The 26,138-nt window shown below is 42.9% G+C and overlaps 1 protein-coding gene across 2 annotated transcripts in view; it reads left to right on the top strand.

The window, feature by feature from the left end:
- vps50 (VPS50 EARP/GARPII complex subunit) overlaps positions 1–26,138 on the top strand; it is a 317,917-nt gene that overhangs the window by 80,803 nt on the left and 210,976 nt on the right. For both annotated transcript variants that reach the window (XM_085988277.1, XM_085988278.1), the window contains exons 7-9: positions 12,480–12,597; positions 12,683–12,718; positions 20,049–20,131. In XM_085988277.1, coding sequence (XP_085844403.1) covers positions 12,480–12,597; positions 12,683–12,718; positions 20,049–20,131 — 237 coding nt within the window. The remainder of the gene's footprint in view (positions 1–12,479; positions 12,598–12,682; positions 12,719–20,048; positions 20,132–26,138) is intronic.

The following is a 26,138-nucleotide window of genomic DNA, read 5'->3' on the forward strand; positions in this document are numbered from 1 at the left end:
AAATGGCTTACCCCTTATCCTTAGACTATGACCCCTGGTTCTGGACTCCCCGGCCGTCGGAAACATCCTTCCTGCATCTAGTCTGTCCAGGCCTGACAGAATTTTATAGGTTTCGATGAGATCCCCTCTCAATCTTCTAAACTCCAGTGAGTATAAGCCCAATCGACACAATCTCGCCTCATACGTCATTCCTGCCATCCCAGGTATCAGCCTGGTGAATCTTCGCTGCACTCCTTCCATGGCAAGAACGTCCTTCCACAGATAAGGCGACCAAAACTGCACACAATACTCAAGATGTGGTCTCACCAAGGCCCTGTACAACTGCAGCAAGACACCCTTGTTCCTGTACTCGAACCCTCTCGCTACGAAGGCCAACATACCGTTTGCCTTCTTAACCGCCTGCTGCACCTGCATGCTTACCTTCAGCGACTGGTGCACAAGAACACCCAGGTCTCTTTGCACTTCCCCTTCTCCCAATCTATTGCCATTCAAATAATCTGCCTTCCTGTTTTTGCCACCAAAGTGGATAACCTCACATTTGTCCACATTATAGTGCATTTGCCATGTTTCTGCCCAATCACCCAACCTGTCCAAATCGTACTGGAGTTTCACGACATCCTCCCACCCAGCTTTGTGTCGTCTGCAAATTTGGAGATATTACATCCAATTCCCTCGTCCAGATCATTAATATATATTGTGAACAGCTGGGGTCCCACCGATCCTTGCGGTACCCCACTAGTCACTGCCTGCCACTCGGAAAACGACCCGTTTATTCCAACTCTTTGCTTTCTGTCCGCCAACCAGTTCTCTATCCAAGTCAATACCTTGCCCCCAATCCCATGTGCCTTAATTTTGCACGCTAATCTCTTACGCGGGACCTTATTGAAAGCCTTCTGAAAGTCCAAATACACCACATCCACTGGTTCTCCCTTACCTATTTTAGCAGTTACATCCTCAAAAAATTCCAGTAGATTAGTCGAGCACGATTTACCTTTTGTAAATCCATGTTGACTTTGTCCGATCCTATCACTGCTTTCCAAGTGCTCTGCTATTACATCTTTTATAATGGACTCTAGCATTTTCCCCACTACAGATGTCAGGCTTACCGGTCTATAATTCCCCGCTTTTTCTCTACCACCTTTTTTGAATAGTGGGGTAACATTAGCTACCCTCCAATCCATGGGTACCGTTCCAGAGTCTATTGAGTTCTGGAAGATGACCAGCAATGCATCTACTATTTCTAGGGCCACTTCCTTAAGTACCCTAGGATGTAGATTATCAGGCCCCAGGGGATTTATCAACCTTTAGTCCCATCAATTTTCCTAACACCATTTCCCTACAAATACTGATTTCTTTCAGTTCCACCCTTTCATCAGACCCTATGTTCCCCAGCATCTCTGGGAGGTTATTTGTGTCCTCCTTTGTGAAGACAGAACCAAAATATGTATTTAGTTGGTCTGCCATTTCTTTGTTCCCCATTACAAATTCCCCTGATTCTGACTGCAAGGGACCTACGCTTGACTTCACCAATCTTTTTCTCTTCACATATCTATAAAAGCTTTTACAGTCAGTTTTTATGTTCCCTGCAAGCTTACTCTCATATTCTATTTTCCCTTTCTTAATTAATCCCTTTGTCCTCCTTTGTTGAATCCTAAACTGCTCCCAATCTTCAGGATTATTGCTTTTTCTGGCCAATTTATATGTCCTCTCCTTGGATCTTACGCTATCCCTAATTTCCCTTGTTAGCCACGGTTGAGTCACCTTTTTTGTTTTTTTATGCCAAACAGGGATGAACAAATTCTGTAGTTCATCCATTCGGTCTTTGAATGTTTGCCATTGCCTATCCACTGTCAACCCTTTGAGTGACGTTCCCCAATCAATCCTACCCAACTCACACCTCAGACCATCATAGTTTCCTTTATTTAAATTTAGGACCCTAGTCTCTGAGTCAACTACTTCATTCTCCATCTTAATGAAGAATTTGATCATATTATGATCGCTCCGACCCAAGGGGCCTCGTACAACAAGATTGCTAATTAATTCTTTCTCATTACATAATACCCAGTCTAAGATGGCCTGATCTCTGGTTGGTTCCTCGACATATTGGTCCAGGAAACCATCCCGTAAACACTCCAGGAATTCCTCCTCCACAGTATTGTTACTAATTTGGTTAGCCCAATCTATATGTAGATTAAAGTCACCCATGATGACTGCTGTGCCCTTACTGCACGCTGCTTTAATTTCCCTTTTAATGCCATCCCCAACCTCAGCCTTACTGTTTGGAGGTCTGTATACCACTCCCACTAACGTTTTCTGCCCCTTAGTATTTCTCAATTCTACCCATACCGATTCCACATCAGAGCTAGTATCCTTCCTTACAATTGCGTTAATCCCTTCTTTAACCAGTAATGCTACCCCACCTCCCTTTCCTTTTTGCATATCTTTCCTGAATACCGAATACCCCTGGATGTTGAGTTCCCAGCCTTGGCCATCCTTGAGCCACGTTTCCGTAACCCCAACAAAATCATATTCGTTTACTTCTATTTGTGCAGCCAATTCATCCACCTTATTACGAATGCTCCTTGCATTAAGACACAAAGCCTTCAGGCTTGTTTTTTTAACGCTCTTAGACCTATTAGAATTATTATTTACTGTGGCCACGTTTGATTTAAACCGTTGATTTCTCTGACTGCCACTTTTGTTTTTCTTCTTCCTATCTTTTGCTTTTATCCTTGTTTCCCTTTCCTCTGTCTCCCTGCTCAGGTTCCCAACCCCCTGCCATTTTAGTTTAAACCCTCCCCCAGAGCATTAGCAAACACTCCCCCTAGGACATCGATCCCAGCCCTGCCCAGGTGCAAACCATCTGGTTTGAACCGGTCCCACCTCCCCCAGAACCGTTTCCAATGTTCCAGGAATTTGAATCCCTCCCTGTTGTACCATTCCTCTAGCCACGTATTCATCTGAAATATCCTTCTATTTCTACTCTGACTAGCACGTGGCACTGGTAACAATCCTGAGATTACTACCTTTTGAGGTCCTATTTTTTAATTTACCTCCTAACTCCCTATATTCCGCTTTTAGGACCTCATCCCGCTTTTTACCTATATCGTTGGGTGCCTATATGCACCACGACAACAGGCTGTTCACCCTCCCCTTCGAAGATGTTCTGCAGCCGCTCTGAGTCATCCTTGACCCTTGCACCAGGGAGGCAACACACCATCCTGGAGTCTTGTTTGCGGCCGCAGAAACGCCTATCTATTCTCCTTACAATAGAATCCCCTATTACTATAGCTCTACCCCTCTTTTTCCTCCCGTCCTGTGCAGCAGAGCCACCCCTGGTGCCAGGAAGTTGGCTGCTGCTGCTTTCCTCTGATAAGCTATCTCCCCCCCCTCCCCCCCCCCCCCCCCCCAAAACAGTACTCAAAGTGGTGTATCTGTTTGAGAGGGGGATGTTCACAGGGGACCCCTGCACTACCTGCCTGCGCCTAGTACTCTGCCTGTTGGTTACCCGTTCCTTTTCTGCCTGTCCAACCTCTACCTGCGGTGTGTCCAACTCCCTAAACATGCTATTCACGATGTCCCGAGCATCGCGAACGCTCCAGTATGCATCCAATCGCAGCTCCAGTGCCGCAGTGCGGTCTGTTAGTAGCTGCAGCTGGATGCACTTCCTGCACATGAACTCTGGCGCCCTTTTTTAAACCGCCGCTCAGCCTCGTCCCTCGCAGGTTCGCGCCGCCGCCTCCGCTGCTGCTGTGGGGCTTCACCTGAACTCTGGCACCCTTTTTAAACTGCCGCTCAGCCTCGTCCCTCACAGGTTCGCGCCGCCTCCGCTGCTGCTGAACTCTGGCGCCCTTTTTTAAACCGGCGCTCAGCCTCGTCCCTCGCAGGTTCGCAACTCCCACTACAGTCTTAATCCTTTTCTATTTCTTAATTCTACCCATAAAGTCTTCACTGCTTGCTTAGCTCTCGTTATTTCCTCTCATCATTTGAAGTGATTTCATCCTTAATCACTAAGGTTACTCCTCCCTCTATCATTTTCCCTAACTTTCCTGTAGACCTTGTATCCTGGCATATTTAGTCCCCAGTCCTGACGATCTTGCAGCCATGTCTCAGTAATGGCTACCATGTCATACCTTCCAAGTTGAATTTGCGCCTGCAATTCATTCAATTTGTTCCTTATACTCTGTGTGTTTGTATAAAGAATGTTTAATTGGGCCATAATTAAGCTGTCCTTCTGCTCTCATGTTATGCTCACACATTTCTTATTTCTCTCTCCTAGTTTAATTATTTTACATATTTTAGTTTTCCCTTTTACTTGTAGTGCCTAAAGCACAATTTCTGACTACAGGTAGACTACCCTTTATCCGAACTTCCGAAAACCGAAACCCTCTTAAAAACCGAAGGTTTTTTCGTTCAGCGTAAGTCATGCGCATGACATGACCAGAGTGGCGCACGACTTACGCTGAGCAGGGCAGAGGGTCACTGAGTTCCCTCCTGGGTAGGAGATTGCAGGCCGAGCCGGATAAGGGATAGTGTATCCTTTTTCCGCACTTCCGAAAACCGAAATCGTTCAGCGTAAGTCGTGCGCACGACCCCCACCCCCGCCGACCCCCACCCCCGACAAATTTCCCAGTCTTATAAAATACCTTCCGAAATCCGAAATTTTCCGAAAACCGAAACACGGCTGGTCCCGAGGTTTTCGGATAAAGGATAGTCTACCTGTATTACTCTTCGCTTCCCTTTCGTTTGTTTCAGAACTATTATTTATACTACCTTTTCCACCTGAGCTCCTCCCGCCCCCCTTTACTAGTTGAAAGTCCTCGCAACTGCCCTATTTATCCTTGCTGCTAGGACCCTGGTCCCAGCCCGGTTCAGGTGGAGCCCGTCTCAACGTTACAGTTCCTTCCTGTCCCAGTACTGGTGCCAGTGTCTCATGAAATGGAACTTCTCTTTCCAACACCACTCCTTCAGCCACGTGTTCACCTCCCTAATCTGCTTATCCCTATGCCAATTTGCATGCGGCTCGGGTGATAATCCAGAGGTTATAACCCTTGCGGTCCTGTTCTAGAGTTTAGCTTCTAGCTGTGGGCACTCTGCAAACAGGATCTCTTGACTACTTTCCTATGTTGTTCATCCCAACATAGTGTGGCGATGCCGGAGTTGGACTGGGGTGGACAAATGTAAGAAGTCACACAACACCAGGTTATAGTCCAACAGCTTTATTTGAAATCACAAGCTTTCGGAGCGCTGCTCCTTCTTCAGGTGAAGAAGGAGCAGCGCTCCGAAAGCTTGTGATTTCAAATAAAGCTGTTGGACTATAACCTGGTGTTGTGTGACTTCTTACATTCATCCCAACATAGACCACAACGACTGGATCCTCCCCCTCCCTCTCCAATATCCTTTCAAGCCGGTTCGAGATGTCCCTCACTCTGGCACCAGGTAGCCAACATACCATGTGGGACTCTCAATCCTGATTACAAAGGATGCTATCTGTCCCCTAATTATTGAATCCCCTACAATTACCACATTCTGCTTCCCCTCCTCCTCCTTTTCCTCCCCCATTGTCCAGCCTCCTGCAAGGTGCCATGGTCAGCATTCTGGCTGTCCTTGCAACAGTCTATGTCCTTATCCTCACAGGTGGCAAGTACATTGTACCTGTTGGATAGGATCAGTTTCTGCAGATCTTAGTTCTCTCTCACCTGGGCTCCCCTTACTCTGTACACAATCGGTCACATTCTGATCTTGCACATCTCTGAGGTGTGATCGAGGTCTGGATCTGTCCAGGTACTCCTCCCCCTCCCTTGTGTGTTGGAGTGTCTCCAGCTCAATGACTCTGAGCTGGAGAGATTTGAGACGGAGACATCTACTGCAGAAACGTTCCCTCGGGACAGTCTCGCTGTCCACAAACCCCCACATACAGCAGTCCAGACCTGCAACCTGCTCTGCCATATCATAGTCTGTTATTTATATCTACTTTTTAGTCTGTGGTTAAGTTTTTTTTTAGCACAATTAACTTGCACTAAAACACGGGACAAAATTTTAAATACTGCCTCAAGCTTACACGATCCACTACAAGTATTGGAGGTGAAAAGCAGCACCTCTGCACCAAATTCCCATTCTCACCAAATTTCCAACTTTACACGCTGTTGACAACGCACTCTGTTTATGACAATACTGTGCGTCAGCGGCTAACTCTACTTTTTATACACCTTTTCGAGCCACACCCTAGTTACAAGTGCTCACTCAGCTTCCTGCTCACAGTAGTTACCCCCTATTCAAGCAATCACTTACAGCTGATTGACTGTTATCTGCCATTGACTGTCAGTTTCTGTTAACTGTTGACTAACTTGCAGTTTCTTTTACAGTTTTTAATGTTCTAAGTTAAATTCTAAATTTCAGTTTGAGACCTACTCACCCACAACTTACCAGAGAGTTCCACACTCACCAAATGCCCAACTTTACGCTTGTTTACGATGCACTCCATTTAAGACAACTCTGTGCGACCACTTTGACTACCCTTTTAACTAAAATGTTAATCTGGAAAATTACTTCAAAATGTGAGAGTAAGACAAGGGTCACAGATTTAAACTAGGTACTTTTTTGATTAATAGGCTGTTTTTCTTCACGCACAGAATGTGCTCTCTGATAGAGTAGTCGAGGCAAAAACCCTAGAATTATTGAAGAACCATTTGGTGGTCTGCCTTTAGAGTCATTCTTGACAAATGAGTTAAGATAGGCTGACTGGTCTTCCTCATCCATAATTGCATAAGAAATAGGAGCAGGAGTCTAGGCCATTCGGCCCCTTGAGCCTGCCCCGCCATTGAATAAGATCATGTCTGATCTTGGCCTCAACACCACTTTCCCGCCCGCTCCCCATAACCCTCGACTCCCCTGTAGCTCAAATATATGTCTATCTCCACCTTGAATATATTCAATGACTCCGCCTCCACAGCTCTCTGGGGTAGAGAATTCCAAAGATTCACGACGCATGAAAGAAGAAATTCCTCCTCATCTCTGTTTTAAATGGGCAACCCCTTATCCTGAAACTATGTCCCCTAGTTCTAGATTCCCCCACGAGGGGAAACATCCTCCCTGCATCTACCCTGTTAAGCCCCTTCAGAATCTTATGTTTCAATAAGATCACCTCTCATTCTTCTAAACTCCAATGAGTATAGGCTCAACCTTTCTTCATAAGACAACCCCTTCATCTCAGGAATTAACCTAGTGAACCTTCTCTGAACTGCCTCCAATGCAAGTATATCCCTCCTTAAATAAGGAGACCAAAACTGTATGCAGTACTCCAGGTGTGGTCTCACCAGCGCCCTGTACAGTTGTAGCAAGACTTCCCTACTTTTATACATCATCCCCCTTTGCAATAAAGGCCAACATTCCATTTGCCTTCCTAATTACTTGCTGTACCTGCATGCTAACTTTTTGTGTTTCATGTACGAGGACCCCCAGATCTCTCTGTACCGCAGCATTATGTAGTCTCTCGCCATTTAAATAATAATTTGCTTTTTTATTTTTCCTACCAAAGTGGATAACCTCACATTTTCCCACATTATACTCCATCTGCCAATTTTTTGCCCAATTTTTTGCCCACTCACTTAACCTATCCGTATCCCTTTGCAGACTCTGTGTCCTCCTCACAATTTGTTTTCCCACCTATCTTTGTATCATCAGCAAATTTGGCTACAGTACACATGGACCCTTCATCCAAGTCATTACTATAGATTGTAAATAGTTGAGGCCCCAGCACTGATCCCTGTGGCACCCCACTAGTTACAATTTGCCAACTGGAAAATGACCTATTTATCCCGATTTTGTTTTCTGTTAGTTAGCCAATCCTCTATCCATGCTAATATATTACCCCCAACCCCATGAGCTCTTGTGCAGTAACCTTTTATGTGGCACCTTATTGAATGCTTTCTGGAAATCCAAATAATTCACTTGTGATGCATTCAACTGGCACTAACTTGAATAGGTTACAGGAATCATTTGAACTCAAAATCAGCAGTCTTTTTTTCAATAGATATAGTGGCCCAGATTTTGCTGCCAAAATAATGGCGAGTTTAATGCACTCGCTGTTATTAATGTGTAACTCGTCCAGCAACTTATGGCAAGGAAGAGAAACCCCGAGAATTGCGAATCACCACAGGCTGTTGGACGATTTGATGTTAGCCTCGCAAACAGCAGTTCATCCTCAACCTTCCCTTTAGTTTCCAGAAATTGCTGCATTTGCACGTTAATGGCCATTTAAACTTGCTGCAAAAAGTTGGGCGAGTACTCAACAGCATTTTTAATGATGAGAATTATGCTCCTACATAACCACTGAACCTCTCCAGCCCAGAAATGGAACAGTTGAAACTGGGGGTCTGATTCCTGCAGGTAGTAAACAGTTCTGATGAAAGGTCATCGACCTGAAACCTTAACTCTGTTTCTCTCTCTGCAGATGCTGCCTGACCTGCTGAGTATTGCCAGCATTTTCAGTTTTTATATTAGTGAATTGTTAGAGAAATTTAAAATTTCATTTTTTTAAATATTTCCTGTGTCTCTTTTTCTCAATCCCATTTTTCTTTTCCTCTCTTTATTACTTTCTGTACCAGATTTGACTCCAATTTACCCTGTTTCCTTCTTCGTCGTTCCTCTTTCTTTCTCAATCCTTAAATCTCATTGACTAAGGAGATAGACTGTTGGTCCCATTGTTCACCAAGGTTCCAGACACCCTGTTGACTTTGCCGTACTTCCAGCAACTTGCAGGGCAAAACTTGCTTGAGCTGATGAAGGGTGAGGGGAAAAATCTCGAGATGCTCTGCTCCAGCAAAATCTGGACAGTCATTTTTTTAAGATTTATTTTTTATTCCTGCTACCTGCCCTCCCAGTGCGAGCAGGCAATCCATTCACAGGCCGCTTGTCCGTGTTGCTGTTAAGAGGTTGCCAGCAGATGGTCAACTGCTGCATTAGGTTGACCATTTTACACCTCTCCACGACAGCTTGATTGAGAACTTGGTGTGTGAGGAATAACAGTCAAGTTATGGCCTTCAGCTTGTTTTAATACATGGTGTTGCCATTACAGGATTTACTTAAGCTTACTTGTTCAAAGAGTTCCTCTCCTAGAAGTAATGCAACATGTTTATTTACCATAGTGTGTCATGGAGTGGTAGTGTACCTCCATTTTCTCACAATATATGCTCCTGATGTCAGCTGTACTGTGAAAAGTTTATCGTCATCTACCTACAGAAGATGGAAGTAGAATTGCAAATTGGTTGGAAGGGTTTTATAATCACTTTGTTGCCTGCTAATCTCCTGAACCTTTGAATTGTATAAGGGGATCCAAAAGAGAAGAAAAAAGTCTTCAAATATAAGGTGCATTTATATTTTGTTGGCAATGTTTCTCCAAGTTTGATGCAGTCCAAAATGACAATTGACATTAAGAAAAGAGGAGGTAGCCTTGAAGATCTTACTGTAGGTTTACGAAACATTGCATCCATAGTTTATGCCTTTGTGCCAAGTAAGGAAACGTTCCCAAATTGTAGCATATGGGATTCCATTGTATGAAACTAAGTGGTGCTTCAGGGCAGAGCCCCCCCCCCCCCCCCTCCCCAAATGCCATCTGTTCACAGCAAAGGAATGCACTGAGCATTAAGCTTTTTTTTCATTTGATTTGCATTTCAGAAATGTAATATTCTATTGTTTTAGTTTTATCCATACTTTTAAATATAATTGGCGATTTTTTTCAAAAAATATCAACATTCATTCTTTTTGTAGGAATAATCCAGCATACTATTAAACAATCTTGTTCTGCACAACCTGTTCTGTCATCATGGTAACATTTTGACTGGTAAAAAGGAACTTGCAACTAAGCTGGGGAAATCTATTGATAGATTGGATTTTCAGTTTACATTTGCTTTGCATTTTTCAGTTTACATTTACTTAGCGTAAACATTCACTAATCACTTTCATTTAGTTGCTTTAATTAAACTTTAATGGTCTCTTGTGTGCAAAAGAATTTGTATTTTGGTGGGAAGAGTATTAAGAGAGAATGTAATTTTTTAAATGTAGTGGAAAGTAGAATGCATTAGGAAGAAAGGTGGGAAATTCTTCTGCATTTGTATGTGAATCTGCATAGACCTTACTCGTTATATATAAAGGTGTGGACTAAGTAATGTGTGTGATTGTCATGGGCGGGAGGCTGATGAAACACTGCAAGAGTCTCCGAAGACGGCTGCTCAACACAAATCATAATCGGACAATTCAGTGGCCCGGAATTTGTGGTCAATGGCGAAGCAAAGGCGTTTGCTGCTGGCCCCGAAGAAAGCTGCTCACAGAGATCTTGCAATCTCTGATGAGAAGCTTGCCTATTTCGATGCGTAAGTGATTTCCGTGCAGTGCTGTGATGTCAACAAGTTGTCTAAGCAGCCAATCACATTGTAAAATTTTCAGACAGGGAAGCAGGAAATGAGAACCTGCTTTTATCACAACTTTTTAAAAGTGTTAGAGAGCAAAACAAAGATTGGGGCTCTCACATGGGGATAAGGTAGAAGCTGAAATATAATGAACAAACTTCAAAAAAAAAAATATTTTTAAAGTTTCTTAATTGTAATTTTTATCATAATGGAGAAATTTGACACTCCACAAAATTAAAATTAGTTTTTCAGGGCCATAATGTTTCTTTAGCAGTCAATATGCTGTTAAAAACCCCAGTTACACTTAGCCCAACAAGGCCTAACATTTAATGGGGCATTTAACAGCGATATTACTGCGGTAAAACCCAAGTTTTCATCAGTTTCACTGATTGTTGGCTATGGGGGCTAGCCACAGCACAGTGTCGGAGCAGCAACTGACTGGCCGCAACTTCAGGATTTCCGCGTTTAGATGTGCATGTGCTACATCCTGAAGTTGCGGCCAGTTTCAAAGTGGTAATAACGGCGAACGCTGTTAGTTCGCAGTTATAACCCACCGCAGATTCTGGCCCAGTGTCTAACATTTTATTGAGATGGTTTAATAACCGCGATGAATGGTACTATAACACTAAAGATGTTAAACTTGTAGACTGGGCATGTAAATGGCAAATGATTTTCTATATAGAGAAGCGCGAGGTCGTGTATTTTGGTAAGAATAAGGAGGCCACGTACACCGTGGAAAATTCGAGTATAAATGGGGTAGAGGAGCAAAGGGATCTTTGGGTACAGATTCCCAAATCATTAAAAGTAGCAAGGCAGGTTAACAAGCTATAAAAATGCAAACAAAGCACTAGGGTTCATTTCTAAAGGAATAGAAGCAGAGAAGTTACGTTAGACTTGTATAGAATCTTGGTTAGACCACACTTGAAGTACTGTGCACAATTCTAGTCTTGGTATTACAAAAAGGATATAGAGGCACTGGAGAAGGTGAAAAAATTTACAAGTGTGATACCAGACCTGAGAGTTTATAATAATTAGGAAAGGTTGAACAGGCTGGGGTTCTTTTTAACAAAGAGAACACAGTGGAATGACCTTGGAGGTCTTTAAAATTATGAGGATAGATGTAGAGATGATGTTTCCACTTGTTGGGGAATTCAAAACGAGGGGTCATAAATATAAGATAGTCACTAATAAATCCAATAGAGAATTCAGGAGAAACTTCTTTACCTAGAGAGTGGTGAGAATGTGGAACTTGGTACCCCAGCGAGTAGTTGAGGCGAATAGCAGAGATGCATTTAAGAGGAAGCTAGATAAGTACATGACGGAGAAAGGAGTAGAAGTATATGCTGATGGGTTTAGATGAAGTAAGGTAGGAGGAAGCTCGTGTGGAGCAGAGACCAGTTGGGCCGAATGGCTTGTTGCTGTGCTGTAATTTCTATGTTTAAAAAAAAAAAAAGTTTTGATATTGGAAATGGTTCATTAACTGTAAGAATCAAAAGAAAATCGCAGAATTTCAAAAACCGGAGAATCCACTTAACTTAAGCAGAAGCTAGTTACTGTTTAATTAAAGCTTCCAACTGGATTTTATGGATGCTGGCCTTGCCAGTTAACCCTGCCCAATCCTACAGTTTTCTAATGTGGCTTCCCTGGTTTAGAGCATGCTGTGCATTTGTCATTAGATTTTCCTCATTTATAAATGTACCTGCTTCTGGTGCATTCCCTCTCTTTATGCTTCACCTTTGGTGGATGTCCTCTGAGCCACCTAGGTCTCTGTGGAATTCCCTCCCTAAACCACTTTCATCTGCTTTTCATGGCCAATCTTAAAACCCACTATTTTGATCAAGCTTTTGGTTGCTCTTCCTAATCTCTCCTCCTTTGGCCCAGGGTTCCTTACGGCATATGACGCACCTTGGGATGTTGCTATGTTAAAAGATGCTGTATATATCCAAGTTGTTGTTGTATTGGGATGAGGAAAGTTTTTATTATAAAAATAGCTTAAAGAATATTTTGTTTCAAATTTATTTACATAATTATTTATCTAGTTTGAAACAGACTTGGTGATTTTTGTCTTGACAGGCAGCTAAATATTGCAAAGGAAGGCTTTACACAAGCTAGCCTGGGGCTGCTTGCTAATCAAAGAAAGAGACAGCTGCTGATTGGACTGCTGAAGTCTTTGCGCACAATTAAAACATTGGTATACTTTTTGCATATTTAAATTCAGTTTGTTTTTATTTTCAGTGAAATATTTCCACTGAATCTTTTATTTTGTCTTTTTACAGCAAAGAACTGATGTACGGCTAAGTGAGATGTTGGAGGTAAGTAATCATTGTTCAAATGCTCGTAACACATAAGGTAGTGGGAAATGGAAGTGCACTGGTAGCAGTATTTCCAAATCATAAATTTTCACGTGAAGTAAATTTCTAAAAATTATTTTACCATACCCATCTACACGACTAGACCATGGGCTAGAAATTGCAGTCGAAGGCGAACCTCCAGAGTATGGCTCCGACCCGCGAAGCATTTACGAACCTACCTCCCGGCGTCCAGGCTGTGAAGAGTTCCAGTCTCTGCCCTCCAGGCATACGGCAGCGTAAAGGCCCACAGATTCCAGGGACGCAGGCAGTTCAGAAGCGTCCCTGGTATCACGTGGCCCGGTCCTCCAATCACAATGGAGGATTCCATTTATGATGGGAATCCTCAAATAATTACACAATTTACATAATTCTAATAAATATAAATGTACTGAATTTCAATTTTATGCATAAGACCCTTCATTGCAGCAACCTCAATAAAAATTACATGTTTTGATAAATAATTTTAAACATCTTAATTTGGGCCAATATTTGCATAAACTCATTTAAAGTGTATGCACATCATTTTTGATTTTCAAATGTTTAATTTAAGGCTTATATATACCCTTACGCTGATGAAAGCAGGCTCTACACTTGCTTTTACCAGCCAAAAGAGTTTTGTGGGCAGTTGTTGGGAAAATAGCCCAACTCTGCGCTGGCAGTACCGATTTTTCCATGCGGTTCGGGTGATCTGTCAAGGCGTACCTTAACGGAGCGCAAGTTCCGGATTTCGCGCATGCACAAACCCAGACGTTGCGGGGCCTTTCAAATGGATTATGACAGTGTACTCCGAGTACGTCGTCAGGGAGACCACAATTTCAGGGCCCCTGTGTTTTGAAAACTCATGCTTGCTGTTGAATTGATGTAACATTTTAAACTTTGCATTGTAACACAAAAGCCACTTGACCAACAAAATATTTAGATTTCCACTCATTAGCATCATAGTTCCTAATAACACCTAATGTCTATCTGATCCCCGGAGTTCAGTTTTCAATTTTGCCTTATTGGTGTTGGTCTGTAATTTTGGCTAGATTTATTACTATACAAAATTTACTGATGCCACTAGCACAAGTTTGTTGTATATTTGGAAAAGATTAATTCAATCTCTAGCTAACCTCAGTCAAATAATAGAATCAAATATCTTGCAACTGGCAGATTAAGGAAAGCCATCAGATCAAAGATTGATCAGTGTTCGGGAGTCTGGATTTGTGTCCAGCCAGCTTTTGGTGAAACAAAGATAATTTCCAGACACTCCGGCATTAGAAATGACAATGACATCAGCAAGCTTGCATTTGTGACACCTGATTGGAAGCTACAAATAAGATGTGCATTGTCCTTCAGAAGATCCATAATTTGGTTAGCTACAGTTCAAAAGCTGTTGGGGGATCAAAACTTTGCAGCAGGGAGAAATTTAATATCCAGTTCAGCCAGAGAAAATTGCATATTTGCCCTATCACCAGGCTTCAAGCCAAAGGACAAAGAGAAGCATTTCAGTAACAGTAGCTGAGATTTTCATTTTAAAAGCTCTAGTGCCTTGGACTAGCTAAAAATTCTTATGAAAAAATATAATGTGGAAATGTTTTATAACTAGCCCCAGGACAGGGTACGTGTCTGTCACAGTCAGTTAATGCTGATTTGTGAGATGTTGCTGTGGACAGCAATTAAAAGAAAAAAAACCTTGCTTTTATATAATTATTTATAATTGGGTTGATACACCTTGGTCTGTTTCTTCCAAGAAATACAGACAGGAGAATTTAATTTCTTCAGTCTGGACTGAATTCATAGAATGATACAGCACAGAAGGAGGCTATTCGGCCCATTGTGCTTGTGCCGGCTCTTTGGTCGAGCTATCCAATTAATCCCACTCCCCTGCTCTTTCTCCATAACCCTATAATTTTTTTCCCTTCAAGTATTTATCCAATTTCCTTTTGAATGTTGCCATTGAATCTGTTTCCACTACCTTTTCAGGCAGTGCATTCCAGATCACAACTCAGTGTAAAAAAAAAAAGTGTTTCCTCATCGCCTCTGGTTTTGCCAATCACCTTAAATCTGTGTCCTCTGGTTACCGACCCTTCTGCCACTGGAAATAGTTTCTCCTTATTTACTCTTCTCAAAACCATTCATGATTTGAACACCTCTGTCACATCTTTTAAACTTCTCTGCTATAAGGAGAACAACACCAGCTTCTCCAGTCTCTTCACATAACTGAAGACCCTCATCCCTGGTGCCATTCTAGTAAATCCCTTCTGCACCCTCTCCTTCCTGAAGTGTGGTGCCCAGAATTGAACACAGTACTCCAGTTTAGGCCGAACCAGTGTTTTATAAAGATCTTGCATATAACCTCCTTGCTTTTGTACTCTATCCCTCTATTAATAAAGCCAAGGATCCCGTAAGCTTTTTTAACAGCCTTCTCAATTTGTCCTGCCACCTTCAATGATTTGTGCACATACACCCCCAGGTGTCTCTGTTCCTGCACCCCCTTTAAAATTGTACCATTTAGTTCATATTACAGGAAACTCTTGTTTAAACGGCACCTAAATATCCGGAATTCTCTCTTAACCGGCAAAATTCTCATTCCGAAAACAACACCTCAATAACCAACATTGTTGCCGAGTCCGAGTCTCCCGCGGTGGCCGAGTTAGTCAGTGGGGGTAGTTCTCCAAACTGCCACTACTCGGCTTCTTGGCGCTGTCGGAACACCTCAATACCCCTGTAACAGGAGTCTGACTCTCCCGCGCTGCCGGTAGTCTCTTCTGATCTGCCATTTTACAGGGGTACTGTGTGTCTCCCACGCTGCTGGTAGCCATTGCATTGCATTACCCTCAATTGGCAGTACTGTACTTAATCAAGCATCTTCCACCATCCATTTAACACAACATTCTGTAGGTGAGTACCCAATTACTGTATACTGCACATTTCTTGATTTTTTTATTTTTGTTTGTTAAAAATAGCCTCGGTAGATAACGCTCTCCGTCATCCGGAATTTTTGATCAACCGGCAACACGCTGGTCCTGTCGATGCCGGATACCAAAGAGTTTCCTGTACCTCTCCTCACTCTTCATACCAAAATGTATCACTTCACACTTCTTTGCATTAAATTTCATCTGCCATGTGTCTGCCCATTTTATCAGTCTGTCAATGTCATCCTGAGGTCTGTTACTATCCTCCTAATTGTTTACTACATTTGAGTTTCGTGCCATCTGCAAACTTTGAAATTATGCCATGTATACCCAAGTCCAGGTCCTTAATCTATATCAAAAAGAGCAGTGGCCCTAATACTGACCCCGGTGAACATAGAATCATAGACACCACTGTATACTTCCCTCCAGTCTGGAAAAACAACCGTTCACCACTGGATCCAGATCCAGGTTCCATGTACTATATGGTGAGGGAGAAAGGAGGAGAAAAAATGCACTCCTATATAAAGGAGTACAGTTGCTGATTTTTATTTATAAAGGCACTGTATTCCATGTAGATTTCAAGCACAGTGGTTCTAATAAGTTAACCAGCTTTAAGGAGCATAATTTGATTAAACTCACTGCTTTGAATCACTATTCATAAAATACAGTACTTAAAGTTCCATATATTTTCTTTGCTAAATTTCTTTTTGTTATAGAAAACTGATTTACAATTCCATGATGGGTTTAAAAAGATTCAAAACCAGCAAATTCCAAGGGAGATGGTACTTATCCCAGACTATTAGCAGCTGAGACTTGTGAGATGTTGATGATTGAGGGAGTTTTAGGAGCGCTGAGAAGGTTCTGCTAGACTGGAAACAGCCTAACATGGTGTCCATTCTCAGAAACAGACCCAGATAACTAGAAAGCCATTAGTCTTCTATTAATATTGTATAAAATAATGGAAATGATCATCAGGAGTAAACTGGAGGATTACCAGTATGATGGGAACTAAGTAAACAGCAGCCTTACCCGACCAACCTCTTGGACTTCGTTGAGGACATAACATCCCAAGTGAACTATGGAAAGCCTACAATGCAGTGTACATTGAATTTCAAAAAGGATTTCATAAAGCCTTGTACAAAAGGCTGCCATTTAAACTTAAAGCTGCCGGGATTACTGGGAATGGATAAGAAATTGTCTTGAAGGTTGCAAAAGTGAGTTTAGTTGTTAGTGGAGCTACATTGGGGTGGGGCAACTGCTGAATGGGGTTCCGGGGATCAGTGTTATCACCGCTACTATTTTAAATTTATTCTAACATATGGATTCAGAAACTCAATGCAAACTGGTCAAATTTGCAGATGATACAAAACTAGGACGGTTGAATCTGAAGAAGCAGGTCAGGAACTACAAAATATGTAAATAAGGAAAGATCACTGACAGGTGATACTTAATGCAGATAATTGTAAAGTACGGCACATAGGAAGAAAAAAAGTAACATAATTACTCCCTGAATGGTGGTGTAGTAGGTTAAAAATGAAGTTCAAAGAGATCTAGAGGTTTTAGCAGACCCGATGCTCAAAATGTCCAATCAATGCATACCAGAGATCAACAAAGTCATAGAATGCTGAACTGTTCAGTCAAATTAGTCAACTGAGTACAAGTTAGGGAAAGTTTTGCTCAAACTTTAGTGTTCTGGTCTTTAAGTACTGTATCCTATTCTGGTAACCGAGATGCAAGAGAGACCTTGAAGGCAATTCAGAGAAGGGCCACAAGGCTAACATCTAAAGACCGAGTATTAAGAAAAGACTGGACTTGGGCTTTTCAACCTTAAAAAGAGGCAACTGAGAGGTCAACTTATAGCAGTTTGAAAGATAGTAACCAGTAAAGAAAAGACTGAACCAGAACATAACTTCAAACTAAAATTGATGTAGGACAAGGGGACACTGTTCAAGAGTGTAAAAGGCAGATTTAGAATTGATGTGAGGAAATAGTTCTTCACGTGTAGAGTACACAACACAGAATGGATGTGAAAATCTTGTAATCATTTAAAAAAACAGTATGATGCTGTGATGGAAATGTTGGGTCTTTCTGGATGGCTGAGCTAAAATGGCCTTCATCTGTATCTAGTGAAAAGAAATACTTTGTGCATGCTGGAAATCTATATTTATATATACTAATAATGATACTGAGATTTTGTTTTATTCATTCACGGAATGTGGGTGTCGCTGGCAAGGCCAGCATTTATTGCCTTTGAGAAGGTGGTGGTGAGCCACCGCCTTGAACTGCTGCAGTCCATGTGGTGAAGGTACCCTCACAGTGCTGTTGGGTAGGGAGTTCCAAGATTTTGACCCAGCGACGAGGAAGGGATGGTGATATATTTCCAAGTCAGGGTGGTGTGTGACTTGGAGGGGAACTTGGAGGTGATGGTGTTCCCATTTGCCTGCAGCTCTTGTCCTTCTCGGTGGTAGAGGTCGCGGGTTTGGGAGTTGCTGTCAAAGAAGCCTTGGTGAGTTGCTGCAGTGCAACTTGTAGATGGAACACACTGCAGACGCGGTGCGTTGGTGGTGGATGGAGTGACTGGTTCAGGATTCTAATTGGATGTGCAACTAATCGAATAAACTAGCGTTTAAAATAGTGCCTTCTCATGTCTCTAAAATTCCACGCACAATGAATTTCTTTAGAAATGCAGTCACAGTTGTTATGCATGCAAATGAAGCAGGCAATTTGCACATACCAAGGTTCCACAGAAAGCAATCCAATAAATGAATGACCACTAAGTCTATTTCTGGCGGCATTAGTTACAGAGGAACAGGAGTGGGCCGTTCATCCTTTGACCCTGCTCCACCATTCAATTATATCATGGCTGATTGGTACCTCAACTCCATTTAATCGCCTTTGATCCATAGTTGAGGAAGGAAAGTTGACCAGGGCATAGGAAGAACTCCGTGCTCCTCTTCAAATAGTGCCAGGGCATCTTCAACATCCACCTGAATGACCGGAGCATGCAGGTGGGGCCTTGGTTTAACATCTTATTAAAAGGACAGCATCTCTCACAATGAGGAAGATAGTAATAGACTTCAGGAGGTCATAGACAGGCTGGTGGAATGGGCAGACACTGGAATTCAATGCAGAGAAGTGTGAGGTGATACATTTTGGTAGGAAGAGTGAGGAGAGACCAAACACACTAAATGGTACAATTTTAAAGGGGGTGCAAGAACAGAGACACCTGGGAGTGCTTGAGCACGAATCTTTAAATGTGGCAGGACAGATTAAAAAGCAGTTAATAAAGCATATGGGATCCTGGGCTTTATAAATAGAGGCATAAGTACAAGAGCCAGCAAGTTAAGCTAAACCTATATAAAACACTGGTTTGGCCCCAGCTGGAGTATTGTCTAATTCTGGGCACCACACTTTAGGAAGGATGTGAAAGCTTTGGAGAGAGTACAGAAGAGATTTACTGAAATGGTGCATGGGGTGAGGGAGTACAGTTATGTGGATAGACTAGAGAAGCTGGTATTGTTCTCCTTGGAGCAGAGAAGGCTAAGAGGATGTATGATAGAGGTGTTCAAAATCATGAAGGGTTTAGATAGAGTAAATAAAGAGAAACTGTTTCCAGTGGCTGAAGGGTCGATAATGAGAGGGCACAGGTTTAAGGTGATTTGCAAAAGAACCAGAGGCGACATGAAGAAAAACTTCTTTATGCAACGAGTGGTTAGGATTTGGAATGCACTGCCTGATAGGGTGGCGGATACAGAGTCAATAGTAACCTTCAAAAGGGAATTGAATAAACACTCGGAAGGAGAAAAATTTGCAGGGGCATAGGGAAAGAGCAGGTGAGTGGGACTAACTGGATTGCTCTTCGAAAGATCCGGCACAGACAAAAGTGGGCCGAATGGCCGCCTTCTGTGTTGTACTATTCTATGATTCAATACCTCCTCAACGTCAGCTTGGATTATGTATTTATGGCCTGGAGTAGGGCTTGAACTTGCGTCTTGCCACCAACTGATCCAATAAAGTTAAGATTAATATTTTTTACATTGAGTTTCTAATAATTTTGTGATTGCCTTTTATTCTATATTTCCAAAAAATTGTTCCATTGGTTTTGTAGAGTTCTAAATTACATAGGATATATGGCACAGAAACAGGCCATTCGGCCCATCCAGTCCATGCTGGCGAGCCTCCTCCTGTCTTTCCTCGTCTAACTCTATCAGCATAACACTCTATTCCCTTCTCCCTCATATATGGTTATCTAGCCTCCTCTTAAATGCACCTATACTATTTGCCTCAACTACTCCCTGTGTTAGCGAGTTCCACATTCTCACCACTCTGGGTAACGAAGTTTCTTCTGAATTCCCTATTTGATTTCTTGCTTTTGCAATTTTTTTTATATTAAGGAAGAAGATTATCCTGGAGCAATACAGCTCTGCTTGGAATGTCAGAAAGCAGCTAGCACATTCAAACACTACAGTTGCATAAGGTAAGACTTTGATCTATGAAAACATAAAATGTCAAATGAGAGAAGTCCATTTGTCACATCAAGCTTTTTTCTTCAACAGACATTGAACAGTTTGCAACATTGTAGACTCTACTGAATGAAGTGATAAACTGCAAGTAAATCTTGCAAGAATGTATAGCTGTATGAAGTTATTTCCTGACTACCTGTGATAATACATTCTAGTGCCTTTCAAACTCCCTGGACTCAGCAAAGGTCCCGGCAGACTGGAAAACTGCTAATGTAACACCCTTATTTAAAAAGGGCAGTAGACAGAAGGCTGGAAACTATAGATCGGTTAGCCTAACATCTGTGGTAGGTAAAATTTTGGAGTCCATTATTAAGGAGACAGTAACAGGACATTTGGATAATCATCATTTAATAGGACAAAGTCAGCATGGTTTTATGAAGGGGAAGTCATGTTTGACAAATTTGCTGGAGTTCTTTGAGGAAGTAACATATAGGGTGGATAAAGGGGAACCAGTGGACATAGTGTATTTAGACTTCCAAAAGGCATTTGACAAGGTGTCACACAAAAGATTATTGCTTAAGATAAAAAATCACGGGTTTGGGGGTAATATTCTGGCATGGATAGAGGATTGGCTATCTAACAGAAGGCAGAGAGTTGGGATAAATGGTTCATTCTCAGAATGGCAATCAGTAACTAGTGGTGTTCCGCAGGGGTCGGTGCTGGGTCCCCAACTCTTTACAATCTATATTAACGATTTGGAGGAGGGGACCGAGTGTAACATATCAAAGTTTGCAGATGATACTAAGATGGGAGGGAAAGTAGTGAGTGAGGAGGACATAAAAAACCTGCAAGGGGACGTAGACAGGCTAAGTAAGTGGGCAGAGATTTGTCAGATGGAATACAATACTGGAAAGTGTGAGGTTATGCACTTTGGCAGGAAAAATCGTAGAGCAAGCTATTATCTTAATGGCAAGAAACTGGAAAGTACTGAAGTACAAAGGGATCTGGGGGTCCTGGTGCACGAAACTCAAAAGGTTAGTATGCAGGTGCAGCAAGTGATTAAGAAGGCCAATGGGATGTTGGCTTTCATTGCTAGGGGGATAGAATATAAAAATAGGGAGGTATTGCTTCAGTTGTACAAGGTATTGGTGAGACCGCACCTGGAATACTGCATACAGTTTTGGTGTCCTTACTTAAGAAAAGACATACTTGCTCTCGAGTCAGTACAAATAAGGTTCACTCGGTTAATCCCGGGGATGAGGGGATGGACATATGAGGAGAGGTTGAGTAGATTGGGACTCTACTCATTGGAGTTCAGAAGAATGAGAGGCGATCTTATTGAAACATATAAGACTGTGAAGGGGTTGGATCGGGTGGATGCGGGGAGGATGTTCCCGATGATGGGTGAAACTAGAACTAGGGGGCATAGTCTTAGAATAAGGGGCTGCTCTTTCAAAACTGAGATGAGGAGGAACTACTTCACTCAGAGGGTGGTAGGTCCATGGAATATGCTGCCCCAAAAAGCTGTAGAAGCTACATCATTACATAAATTTAAAACAGAAATAGACAGTTTCCTAGAAGTAAAGGGAATTAAGGGTTACGGGGAGCGGGCAGGAATTTGGACATGAGTCTAGGTTCGGATCGGACATGGCCCTGTGGGTAGCGGAGCGGGCCCAGGGGCTGTGTAGCCTGATCCTGCTCCTATTTCGTGTGTCTAATTCTGTTAGATTCAGGAGATGGTTCTGTGATAGTAGATTGGTGGTTAGGATCAGATCAGCCATGATCTTATTAAATGGCGGAGCAGGCTCGAGGGGCCGATTGGCCTACTCCTGCTCCTATTTCTTATGTTCTTATGGATAAACCGCACAAATATATTGACATACTTTTGGTAACTCCTAACTTCCAAAAGGTAGTATCAATTATTCAAAGGAAAGCGGTGCTGGAACACAAAGGGTGAAGACACTTACTGAAAGCCCTAAGTACAGGACATTGGTGCAGAAAATATAAAGTCAGATTGACTGAACAATATCTGGAAACCGCTAAAAATGTAATGGTGGATCGAGGTGTTCTATTGCTATTATGGATGGATATTGTGATTAATTTCTTGGAGATTAATTCCAGATAAGAGCAAGATGTTCCAAATGTTAAACAAGCTTTCCAAGCTGACCCACACACTTTTACCTTGTAGTCTGAGTCATAACCATAGGAATAACAACCCCTTCTCAATTTAAAAAAAAAAAAAAAAGCTTCCTAATGTCATTCAGGCTTCACACAAAATATTAGTATCTGCATCATCTTCAGTTTTTACTTTAGGGCAACAAGAGCAGGTCAGAGGCTAGGTACTCTGTGGTGAGTGTCTTGCCTCCTGACTCCCCAAAGCCTTTCCATCATCTACAAGGCACAAGTTAGGAGTGTGATGGAATACGCTCCATTGGCCTGGATGAGTGCAGCTCCAACAACATTCAAGAAGCTTGACACCATCAAAGACAAAGAAACCCACTTGATTGGCTCCCCATCCACCACCTTAAACATTCACTCCCTCCACTACCGGTGTAACATCTACAAGATGCAATGCAGCAACTCACCAAGGCTTCTTCTACAGCACCTCCCAAACCCGTGACCTCTTCCACCTAGAAGGATAAGGGCAGCAGGTTCATGGGAACACCACCACCTCCAAGTCACACACCATCCTGACTTGGAAGTATATCACCGATCCTTCATCATCGCTGGGTCAAAATCCTGGAACTCCCTCCCGACCAGGACTGTTGGGAGTACCTTCACCACACGGACTACAGCGGTTCAAGAAAGTGGCTCACCACCACCTTCTCGAGGGCAACTAGGGGTGGGCAATAAATGCTGGCCTTGCCTGCAACGCCAACATCCCATGAACAAATTAAAAAAAAAAAGACTACAGTACTCGCTCTGGTCAGTGTATTTTCTGACCATACCTACATTTGCCAACTGTATTGATCACGGGTATAGGTACAGTTGGTGAGTATAAGTAGATTTGGCAAGTGGACTGCAGGGGGGTGCTAAGCACAGAGCTAGTCCCAGCAACAACAGCAAGAACAAAGGAAAAAAAGTGGAACAAACAGCATGGGAGATATTCTGGGGCAGTGTCTGCAACTGTAGAATCACTGAATGTTTGGGTCCTAACATTCAAGCGTTTTCAATTGTGCTTCACAGATAAAATTTAAATGACTGAACAACCGTGTTTAAATTTCAATCTACATATCAATAAATATTCTTAATCTTCAGTTTTAGTTCTAATCAAATATTCACCAATTTTCAAGTTAATTGGTTAGGAAATGCATGCAATATATCTTTTTAAAAAAAAAACAAACTATGGCCAAAAAATAGTTTCTCCCCATCAGTAACTTTGCTTGAGGCTTGTTAATTTTGTTAGTGTCCTCCAGTTCTACAATCAGTTTAAATGGAATAACCTCCTTTCACCTACGTTATTAATGCCTTTCAGTGTTTTAAATCTCTGAATTGTGTCCTCTGTAATTTCTTCCAATGAAAACAAGTTAGTTTTTTGAGTCTTAACTTCGCTTGAAGATCCAGAATCATTCTGGTTATGATTCTCTGAATGTTTGCTGGTAGGACTGTGATCTTTTGAATAACAAATTCTTCAATAGCATACGTGAGATTATATTTTATTTATGTCTTAATTTGTGCACATTTTGTTTTAATAAAATTACAAATATTTATTGTTTTCAAATCATATAAAGAGAGATTGTTTTTATTTGTTACTGGGATTTAGGGTGACACTGGCAAGGCTACATTTATTGCCCATTCTTAGTTGCCCTGAGAAGGTAGGGCCTTCTTGAACTGCTACAGTCCTCGTGGTGATGGCCTCCCACAATGGTGTTGGGTAGGAAATTCCAGGATTTTGACCGAGTGATTATGAGGGAATGATGTATATCTGTCAGATTGGTATGTGACATGGAGGTGCTGGTGTTCCCACAACATTGCTGCTGCTGTTCCTCTTGGTAGAGGTCACAGGGGAGGGAGCTGCAGTTGAAGTAACCTTGGTGAGGCGCTGCAGTGCCTCATGTAGATTGTACACATTGCAGCCACAGTGTGCCAGTGGTGGAGAAGGTGGCTATTGAGTCCAGTAGTAGGGCATCAATCAAGCGAACTGTCCTAACCTGGATGATATAGAGCTTTTTAAGTGTTGTTACAGCTGCAGTTATCCAGGCGAGTGGAGTGTCTTCTATCACACTCCTGACTTCAGCCTTGTAGATGGTGGAGAAGCTCTGAGACGTTAGGTGAGAATCTTATCACAGAGTGCCCAGCCTTTGTCCTGCTTTTGCAGACTTGGTGTTCATATGGCAGATTCCATTCAGCTTCTAGTCAGTGTTGAACCCTGGAATGCTGTTAATGGGAGACTCGGCGATGGTGGTGCTATTGAAGATCAAGAGGAGGTGGCTGGGCTTTCTCCTGATTTGATGGTCATTACCTGCCAATTATGTGGTCCAAATGTTATCTGCCACTTATCAGCCCAAACCTGAATGCTGTAAGCCAGCAAGGGCTGCTTCCTTATTGGAGGAGTTGTGAATAGAGCTGGACACTATGGAATCATCAGTGAACAGCCCCCCTCCCGATCTTATCATAGAGGGAGGATTATTGATGAAACCGCCAAGATAGTTGGACCGAGGGTGAATCCCCAAGGAACTCCTGCAGCAATGTTCTAGGGCTTTCCTGATTGTCCTTCTCGGTGATAGAGGTCACATGGGAGGGAGGTGTTGTTGAAGTAAGTTTGTTAAGTTGCTACAGTGCATCCTGTAGTACAGACTTCAGCCACCGGTGGTGGGGGAGTGGCGGGAGGGGAGTGGGCTAGGTATTGAGTTCGCAACAGTGAGCTGTCCAGTCCTAGATGGGATGGTGCTGAGCTTCTTGAGCAGTGTTACGGCTGCATCCATCCACGCGAGTAATCCGCCATAGTTCTGACTTGAGCCTTGTAGGTTGCAGAGTCTTTGAGGCTTACCTACTTCCCATATACAGAATATAGGTGAACAACAGGCACCAAGAGCTCCTCACTAGCAACATGGTGAGCAACAGAACTCACCATAAAGTGTGGAGGTGCATTCCCACCACTCTCTGACCACAAAATGAACACACAGCATATGCAATCGAACAGTAGGTCGACTGGTTGGAAGTGTGGAGCTTGAACAGCAGCTTGCTTTTCTTCAACACCGAGCCCTCCATATATGAGCCATCTTTCATACCCAGCCTCCAGGTCACGCCTTACATCAGCTGTCTTCCAAATATGAGTTTTCCTTGTGTTCCCCTGTATTATTTGCCAGCGGACCTGTTAATAAAACCAGCAGAGTCTCTTCCCCCTTGGGATGTGGCTCTCGACAAACCACCACCTGATATTCTTAACATGAATAGTCACCGTCCTGACTTAATGGCCTCGATATTAACCCCCCCCCCCCCCCCCCCCATGATGGGTAGGGGGCTAGCTAAAGTCTTAAATATGGGGAACGCGTCCCCAACGCGCTGCGCACATGACCATCACCTTTTTATGGTGGCAGATATCGTGGCGTCAGTGTCCTTGAGAGGCGAGACATTCATTAATGTATATAGATCGGGCTCTGAGTGCAGTTGGGAGCCTGATTTTAAATTCACTGCTGCTGCACGGTTTTCCTAGGGGTTGGGAAATCTGACGGTAAAAGGGAGGCGGGGGCTCCTGGCTCAGCGCCTTCCTCAGCACTCCTTGTGGGCCTGGAAGACCAGGAGTGCTTCCCCAGGCTCTCGCGGAAGCCTTTGGCCTTCTCCCTACTGATTTGTGGCCTCTCTCTCTCTCTCTCTTCCCCCTCCCCGCCCCGGTGGCCTCTCTCTTCCTTCAGCGGCGATGGCCGACCTTACCCCCACCGCCAGCCCTGTTTGCCGGCTTTCCCTCCCCACCACCCCTTCCCCCTCCCCCTCCGCCAGCCCTGTTTGTCGGCTTTTCCCTCCCCACCACCCCTTCCCCTTCTCCCTCCCCCTCCGCCAGCCCAGTTGGCTGATTTTCAC

This window comes from Somniosus microcephalus, chromosome 5 (genome assembly GCF_052327205.1).
Source record: "Somniosus microcephalus isolate GS21.2 chromosome 5, FLI_Smic_1.0, whole genome shotgun sequence".
Lineage (NCBI taxonomy): Eukaryota > Metazoa > Chordata > Chondrichthyes > Squaliformes > Somniosidae > Somniosus > Somniosus microcephalus.